The 9,916-nt window shown below is 39.7% G+C and overlaps 1 protein-coding gene across 1 annotated transcript in view; it reads right to left on the minus strand.

Annotated features, from left to right (window-relative positions):
- The window catches only part of plcl5 (phospholipase C like 5), a 53,558-nt gene extending 43,930 nt beyond the window's left edge, over nt 1–9,628 (minus strand). Inside the window, exon 1 of the mRNA XM_043234962.1 lies at nt 9,052–9,628. Coding sequence (XP_043090897.1) covers nt 9,052–9,348 — 297 coding nt within the window. The 5' untranslated portion in view covers nt 9,349–9,628. The remainder of the gene's footprint in view (nt 1–9,051) is intronic.
- Nucleotides 9,629–9,916: the final 288 nt, after the last annotated feature.

Below are 9,916 nucleotides of genomic sequence, written 5' to 3' on the forward strand. Positions count from 1 at the left end.
CAATCTAATGTTACCTTGCTGAGTAAATGTCACAATTTCTTTACAACACACAAACTCACACATGCACTTTGCATTATCGGTCCTTTTTTTTCCTAATAAACCTTTTAATATTTTGAATTTAAAAATATTTCCAGTAGGTTTGTGTGTTTTCTCATCTCTCGGTTACATGCTGCCTTGTTTCAAGGTGTTTTGAAGTTTGAACCACCTTCAGGTGTTTTTTTTAATCTCATTAGTTGTTTACTGCTCTGACGGATGTCTTTTTTTAGTTCAAAAAAGAGAGCAAAACTAGACTGGACTGTTTTGGGAAACATTTATATAACAGCAGAACAACTGAGTATGATCGTCACACAGCCTGCAAACACAAGAGGAGAGGGCAAATGTATTACTAATAAAAGCATGCATAATAAAACATAAAAAGTCTTTATGTTTGCTGAATATAACTAACGTGAGAACATGCAATGCTCCAGCACAGTGCCAGCTGCAACATATATTAGCACATACATAAACAGGGAAGACATGTTGAGGTATTGTTAAAAACCTGCAGGTCTGTTCTGAGATCAGTCTTCCCATCACAACCTCACTCAGTGGCCGCTCAGTCTGAATCTGATCCAGACGCCTGGCTGAGAGGGCTGGCGTACTGTCAAGATTGTGTCTTCTGGACTTTTAAAGAGTGTTTGAGTGTTCCTGCTGTTCTTTACTCTACCCTGTGGGAACAAGTGTCTTTAGGGTGCAGAGCCAAGAGTCTAGCAAAGCAAAGACAAACTCACCCTGCAGCTACTGATCTGTCTGCAGTCAGAATTCAGCCACATGTGTGTATGCATGCTGGGTAATCAGTTAAGGGAAAATAAATTTAGATCCTTGCAAGTTGAGACCGACTGCTAAATATTTTCTTTGTTCCTCTGAACACATTTATAAGGGTTTGGAACAAGTACACAACGACAGCTTTCATTTTTGGGTGAACTTTCCTTTTAATCAGAGTTCCAGACTAAAAAAAGTCAGTGAGTAATTGGCTCTGAAGATGAAATATTTAGGAGCCAAATGACTTTAGTTGCCAAATGCAGTGATTCACATTGAATCAGACGTGAGCAAGTTTGAGTTTTTTTTGTGAATCTTCCTCGACTCTGAGGATGAGCAGATTCAGTGAGTCGGATTCAAAGAATCAGTTCATTATATTCATTTGTTGGAATCAGACACCTGCTGTTTTCATACATTTGGAAAACACTGGCATGTGCTCTAAACATTAATGCCACCTCACAGGATCACACATAGCAATGATTTTTTGCATTTGCAACAATTTTATTCACAGCCTAGATCCCTACTTTACTTTTTCTTCAGTACTATGACACGCGGGTGAGTAAATGACAAGAGTTTCCATTTTTGGATGAACTATGCCTTTAATCATGGCTTCAGGCTTAAAAAATGAGTAGAGAGCAATAGACTCAGAACATAAAATATTTAGGAGCCAAAATCCTTTAGTTGTCAAACACAATGATTCATTTCGAAACGGACATGGCCAAAAATGACTCATGGTTCAGTAAGGGAGTTAGTTGTGAACTCAGCTCTAAGCAAGTCACAAGTGACTTTTGAGTTTTGAATTTTGTTTTGTAAATCTTTCTGACACGTTTTTTAAATCACACATTAATGGCTTGAGTTGTATTCACACAGTAAGGAAGCACTGACATGCATCAAACCAATATGTAATTCACAGCACCTCTTGAAAACATATTGCTGAAAAAATTAATTTTCGTTGTATTTTCAACCATATGAATCACAGTCTACATCCCTCTTTAAACATTTAGAAATGTACAAGAACATGAGGGGTAGTAAATCCACTTTGGGGTGAACTACTGCTTTAATGTTTCAGTTAAGCAGTGATGTGATTTTCAAGAACCATCTTCTTCAATGTAAATGAAGACATAAATTAAACATAGCTCTACAAGTAGCCTACGGGCAAAGATACATTGATTTCCCATGCATGTGACAACCACAAACACATACAGTGCCGAAACATGACCTGCAATGTGCTGATAACTACTCTCATTTCCTGTTTTTTTTTCCTTTTTGAAAGCCAGCCAACTTCCTCCATGCCTCATGCACTCCTCATCCAGGCAAGACTTCATCATGTGACAGAATGACGGGGATGAAATGAGAGAAAATGCAGATGCACTGACAAACCAAAGTAAACAAACCAATCAGACGGAACATTAGCAGGGATTTAATGAAAGAGGATAAATGTGATCCCTTTCTAGGGACTCTCTGTCTGTCATCATGTTTTCTCACTATTTAATGACATCTGACTTTCTGCTCACAAAACTTGATGGATGGATATAATTATGTATGCATGTATGAGGTTGATTAATGATTTACTGAATTTTATACTCAGATTTTCTGACTGAAAAAACAAGCCTATAACTACACTTACAACACTGCCATAGATAAGGGTCTTTTTTATGACTTTGCTGAACTAATCAGATTCTATTTCTGCTCTATACTGACTGACCTCAGTCTTCATGACTGGAATGCATTGGTGAAATCCCACTGTCTCCGTCTATGTGAAACCCGGCGCAGTCGGCTGGTTGAGGAGATGACAGATGTGTGGTCAGTCCAATAGACTTACAATAGATGTAAACAGTCCCTGCCTTTTCAATGAAGGCACTGTGGTAATTTGTAGCATGTGATATACTGAGCTTCACACAGAGGATCAGAGTCGATGAAAAAGTGCCACAAACTGGGCCTGCCGCCAGCTGCCTTACCTGCTGCCAGGAGGGCCAGGGAAAAAGAGGACAGGCTCGAAAAAGGGAAAAACGGCTTTCTTGAATTACCTTTCAGTCGTGCATGCATGAAATAAGCACACAAAGATCAGTATGAGTTTACACCGGAGAGCCGATATCTCATCTACCTGCATTTCCTAAGAAACAAAGATGGGAACAGAAATAAAGCAGGCAGGACGGAGTGTAAAATAACTCTGAGCGCTCGTGCTGTTGAATGAACCTCCTGTGCAGCTTCAAATTAGGGCTAAATTACTCTGCAATAACTTTGAAACCATCTTAACTAAATTCAAAACAACAGCTGCTGACTGTATTACTTTTCATGCTATCCATACAGTCCCACACAAGATTAGAAAAATGTCTTGTGCACTATGTCTTAAAGAAATAGCTCCCCAAAAAAATTCCAGCTCTGTCATTAAACTCGTAAGACTTTCATTCATGTGCGGAACACATATTAAGATGTTTACAATGAAATCCGAGAGCTTTCTGACCCTTGATAACTGCAACGTTTACATTTAAGGCCCAGAAAGGTGTTAAGGACATTGATACAATAGTACATGTGACATTAGTGGTTCAACCTCAATTTTACAAAGCTATCTGAATACTTCTAGTGTGCAAAAAAAACAAAAACAACTTCATTCAACAGTTTCTTCTCTTCTGACACGTTAACAAAGTGTCCTTACCATGTTTCTCGGCCTTGAATGTGTCAGTTATGTTGCTGTCTATGGAGGGCCTGAAAGCTTTTGTATTTCATCAAAAATATCTTCATTTGTGTTCTGAAGATGAACGAAGGTCTTACGATTTTGGAACAACATGACGGTGGCTTATTAATGACAAAATTAAAATTTTTGGGTGAACTATGCCTTTAAATAATCGCATACCGAATATATACTAACGATTGCTTGTACAGTATAACGCACACATAACAGTTTTAATGCTGTTGTTCACTTGTAGCATTTAAAAGACTGATTTTAACTTTATTTTAATGTATTTAAATAAAAAAAGTATTTATTTTAATATTTCCCATAACATGAAAAAATGATCGCTGGTCTGGTTTGGTGGGTTCATTGTGCCTCAGCAGCTTGGATAGCTGAGACTATGGGACTGGCTAGACCATCAAAGCCACTTTAGGCTGATTATAGTCTGTTTTTGTCAGCATGGGAGGTGGCTTTGTTTTGGCATGACGCTAGTTCTCCAGAACAACATCTAACACACACCAGATGAATTATGAGTGAGAAAAACAGTGTCATTGGGAGGCTGTCTCCCACTCTCGCTCCAGCTAGATGAGTATCCAGTTTCATCACAGCCTCACTGGCTTCTGGGATACTGGACTGAACCTACAGCTTTTGGATGACAGAGCCACTTCCTGAGAGGGGGTGAGGGGAAAAACACATCGTGGGGGGAGGTGAGAGGAGGAAAAGAGAAAGAAAGAAGGGTCCCAGCCACAATCTGGTACACATGAGGTCATTTCGGGGGAAAAGAAGAGAAAGTATGCACAGATTTCACACCATGAACAACAGACTCACAGATGCACTTTGCTTCTCTGTCTGTCTCTTAAAAAGAAAAAAAAAAACGGGCATGCTAATGATACATAAAAGAGAAACATGCGAGAACAGAACAGACAACATTTTAGTGACACTTAATATTTTTGTGCAAACCATTATTTTTTTATTATTATTTGTTATTTTTGATGAACAGAAAATTCAAAAGAAGCAGCATTTATTTGAAATCTTTTGGAATGTTTTAAACACTCACACTTTTGATCGATTTAATTCTTACTTGCCAATTAAAAAGTATTACTATTAGTATACCATATAGTATTATTATTGAAAAAAATCTTACAGATGCAAAACATTTAAAGTGCATATATTTAAAAAATCTAAAAGTTAGAATATTTTTGAGTTTTAAGCATAATTATATTTCTTGTAGTCTCTCTAGAAGGTCTTTTGCGCACATGATAATTTGAAAAGAATTAGAAAAATCTGTATATATAAAATTTGATGGAATACACTATATGTCAGTTGCCTTTTTTACACACGCACACACACACACACACACACACACAATTATGCACACATTCACACTGGCAGGACTGCTGTCCAAGGTTAAGGTGTTATGTAACACTGACAAGTGAACACGTCCCTCTGGCAACTTTTGGGGGCCTGGTGACAGCAAAATGTAATTGTGGGCACATACTGCGTCCTTCACACACAACCCTCTAAACTTGCACACAGATTATGATAACAAGACTAACATAGAGACCCCCTCAAACATCAAATATGTTTGATCACGAAAATCCATGACTAGACAAAGCTTCACGCACTTGCAGAAAGCCTGAGTGCATCTGATGTCTCCACTAAAGCGTATGTGTGAACTCCAGAGACCAGTGACCCAGATTCCCAGCATACTCTTATTCGGCATCTATGTGTGTGTCTTCCAAATGTCACTTTCATATTGACACTTTACCTACAATGAACATGAACAGAGACAGCGTAACAACACTGAAGTCAAACCCCATTATGCGCAGAACAGACTAGGTGGTACTCTGAGCGAAATAGCCCCATTGACCACCTCAGCAAACTCACTTCAGATTCAGCCCAGGGCCATTTCTCCAATGCGCATATTCCTCCAGTCATTCTAATCTCCAAACATCCATACGGCCGACCTGAGCCTTTCTCCCCAGATGAGACCAAAGGGAGAGCTGTCTGTGGCCCAAATCCATTACCACACTGAAGAAAATCAATGATGCAGCATGGATTTGAGTGGACTGTTTATACCAGCAGTGCATCTATTCTCAGAACTGGAATTTAGTCAAAAGTGTAAATGGAAAAAATGCAAAAAAGTGAAAGCCTGATTATACCAAACACACACACACACACACACAAACTAAACTAATCTAAACTAAAACTATTAAAAATTTATGACAATAAAGCTGAATATAAAAGAAAGCATAATACATAAACAGTGCCTTGATATGCACTATGCACCATGATATACACTGAATAACATTAAGCTACATCAGAATTAAAAATAAATTAACCCCCAGACCCCCCCAAATACAAATAAAAATATTACAATGAAGGTAATTCAAGATAATAAAAACATAATGTGTAAATAATACTAAAACAGCACTGAAGCGCACAGTAAATGTGTAATAAATAATTAAACAAACAAATAAAATACTGAAAGAATGTGATGAGAATTTTATTGAATTCATACAGATATGATATGAGTTCGAGACTTCTGTTTCTTGGCAAGTGTGTTGCATTTTTGAGATCTCTTCTGAAACTCTAGAAGAGACACTTGTGAAATTAATTATGAGGGAACATTTTCTCAGCACAAAACCCTGGAAACATGAGATGCCAACAAAGATCTTTGATTATTCCCATTGTTGCACAATTAAGACATTAGACACATTTGTGATTTCCTCACCTACAGGAAGTGTATGTACAGGTACATCAGCAAATGTCAACAATATAAACTACAGCCTAAGGCTGCTATACAGTAATAAGCCAGTCACTTATCAATGTCATAATTAATGCCTGCTCGACACCAACTCAATTACATAAACACTAGGTGTGCGATTTATAATAACATAATCAGAAAATGTCAGATTTGTTAGTACACCGTGGCCTGACTTCACCTGTTGTTTCCTAATATGCAGAGGCGTGCACGTTGCTACCGAGTCTAGATATTTTTCCATTTGTCAATGACATTTGCTCGGTTTAACAGCATCTGATTTGATTAAACGCTCCTGTGTTCACTCAACCAAACGCACAACAACCCACACGCAAGCCTCTCCCTTTCACTTTCTCCTTTTTGCTGCGTACTATTGATGAAAATCACCCACCGCTATTCTCTGGGTGGCAATATAAAATCATAAGCAAGATGGTAAATTGATTACTAGCAGAAATGTCATGAAAGCAGGTTTTCTGAGCTGTGATTTAACAAACGCATGACACATTTGTGACTGTAGAGATATATAGCTGTATTATTCTTGAGGGATGCTGCCTTCTTGATCAACCTCAACAGTCCTGTTCCCGCCAAGGACGATAACTATGAATTTATTTATTTATTTATTTTATTGCTCTGACATTATACAAATTTCAGAACTCATCTCACCGGTGTCAATATCACAAAAAACTAATACTAGCCTAAATTTTAAAAAAGAAAACTCCAGCTAACTTAATACAAGTGAACAGTCAGTGATTAAATAATAACGAAATAACAAGCATTAAGACAAAATAAAAACGACTCAAATGTGTAAAAAGCACAGCATACTCTTCATTACCTAAATTTAATTTTACATATCAGAATGTACACAGATGACAAAACGGCTGCACACAACAGAAAAACGTAGTTATTGGTGTGAACAGGCCTTTGGTAAAGATAACTTCCCTCAAAGGTTATCCTAGCCTAATCCCATTTTGCTAGTGAGAAGAAAGCAAAAACCTTGGGACTTAAAAATACAAGAAGACAAGACTAAGACACAGGTGAGGAGAAAGAAAGCAGATTGTGGGCTCTGTATTGCTCTGGCCCTGGGCCCTTTGACTGAGGGACATGTTGTAGCAAGTTTACCTTAACAGAGTTGTAGCTGAGGATGAAATTCTGCTACACGGTCACTTTTTAACAGATAACAGATCAGCGTATTTCATGACACCTGGAAGCACTCTCTGCAATCTATAATCACAGATGGAAAATCACCCGCAAACGAGGGGTGAAACAGATCTGACAAAAAGAGAACTGCCTGGTATTCCTGAGCAAAACAGCACAGCCAAAGCAAGCCCTGTGCCTTTTAGACACATAGTCGATTTCTAACAACTGGGTAATGGAGATTCAAGTATGTGAAAGTTGATAGCCTATGTAATGACACTTAGATTCTCTTTAACGGGTGTCTTGAGCAAATACTGAATGCTTGTTTACTTCCAGTCTGCTAAATCTTCTACACAAGCACCGCAAATACACACCAAGTCTACTTTGAGTGCTCAGATGTCGGCACGTTGAGTGTTTCGCTCGTTTCTCTGTCATACTAGTCCCCTCGTGGGTGCCAAGACACCCACACAGTCACATAGGAATTCAATAAAGTAAGGGAATGGGAGAGTAGCATGCTGTTTTGTGTCAGTTGCTAAGCAAAGTGAATCAACCCAATGACAATTTTGACGTTCGGCTCCTGGTTCATCTCAGACAGCAGCACTGACCCACAGCGACACAGAGGAAAACAGACCCTGCTTTAAAACTTAAGGGGTGACGTCGTTTCTTGGTATCTCGGGCTGTCCTCAAACTGTCTTAGTCTTTTCCTTTTCCCTCGTATCTCTTCTTTAACATAAAGGGCAATCTTTTGGTTTAAGACAGGATAAGTAATTAGTCAAAGTGCATAACAGGGCTGTTGTTTGGGAGTTCAACCACTTCATCATCTGTTGTTGACTGTGTCACCAAATGTCACCCGATCAATTGTATAGATTCATTGACCCAAAGCCTTTCTTTTGTAGCAACATCCATTTAAATTCAAACAGTTGTGCATTTTAGACCCTCTGCATACGAAAACAAATAACATTTCAACTTAAAATACCACTTGACAGCTGTCCTTCAAGCGCTGAAGTTTTAGCTCGCACCGCACTGTCAAACATAATGATGCAATTCTAATTTAAATGCTATGACTATCCACAAACTGGTGAGATGCCTCAGCATCAGCACACTAATGTGTGGCATATTCTTATTTAGACACACACACACACACACACACACACACATATATACATATATATATATATATATATATATATATATATATATATATATATATATATATATATGCATACATTATGTATGATGCGGATCATATGGTTTATATATATATTATACAAAAAAAAAAATTATTTTGTTTGAAAAATAAACAAAAGAGACTTTTATTCTCTTTTAGGCTTGGATATAATATATATATACATATATATATCATATATATCAATGTCACAAATAATAATTAAAATTAATTGGAAATATGTACATTGTTTTATTTGCTGTTATCTGATTTATTTCTCCAGGTCTGGCTGTAAAAATGTTGCTGAGGATCGTATTGGGCACAAGATGTCCATGAGATGTTCTAGGTATCTAGAATACATCTTGGTTTTGAGACAACGTGTCCAAAACAGGGGAAGACACACGAAACAGGAATAGTAATGCTACATAGTGTGTTTGCAGAGCAGAGGACGGTAGCACGGGCATTTGCATCGCTGCAGAGCTCTGAAAGTCCTCAGTCAATAACAAAGTGATGACACTCACTCACCTTCATAATACCGCAAGGTGGATTCCCGGTGCCGGTGCACCTCTCCGCAGAGCTGTCGCGGTTCCGGGCGCCGACCCTCGGGCTGCTGTGCTCCCTGTAACGTCCGTTAGAGTACACCCCCTCGGCCCCGTACACCGGGTGTCCAGCCGCCGACACGTCCAGGTATGTCTGGTAGGTTTCGCTGATGCCCAGCGCCGCCGCCGCCGCCGCCGCCGCGTCCCGGGTCGGAGTGGTCTCCTCGGAGACGAGCTCGTGCAAGGGTCCCGCCACGGATTCCGAAGCCTGCGGCTCAGCCATCGCGCGCTCTGCCGTTAGCTACGCCGAAAAACTCACCATCGAAGTGAGTGCGCCTGTGATTTTAAGAGCCCACGGCGAGACAAACAGCCACCGGAGTCTCGTGCGTCCGAGCGAAACCGTAAAATCCATGAACGGAGAAGGCACCGCACGTTTTCTGCCAGCCGAGAAGGTGAATAGATTGTGCGGGCGGAGAGATTCAAACTCCCCTCTCCTCTCCTCTCCTCCCTCTCTCCCTCTCACCCCTCGTCGCCACTAGGAGAAAATAAAGCGCACAGATGGCGCTCGCGCCGTGCTCTGCCGGTGGGCGTCCGTAACTACCGAGATAATACAGGGTTATGAGGGCCAATTAGCCTCGTTCTGTCCCTTGATTGCCAGACGCCCTGTAAAGCAGTGACGGAGGGATTGTCAGTACGGATTCAGTCGCTTCTCTCACGCGTGGCCTGTCAAAGATGACTGAGGATGCTTGTCGCTGAATAAAGGCACATTCGAGAGTCGGGTCGTGCCACTTGATTTGCAAACTATCCACAAAGCCTTACACACGAGGAGATTTACATAAACACGTTACTCT

The sequence above is a fragment of the Puntigrus tetrazona genome, chromosome 3 (assembly GCF_018831695.1).
Source record: "Puntigrus tetrazona isolate hp1 chromosome 3, ASM1883169v1, whole genome shotgun sequence".
NCBI lineage: Eukaryota > Metazoa > Chordata > Actinopteri > Cypriniformes > Cyprinidae > Puntigrus > Puntigrus tetrazona.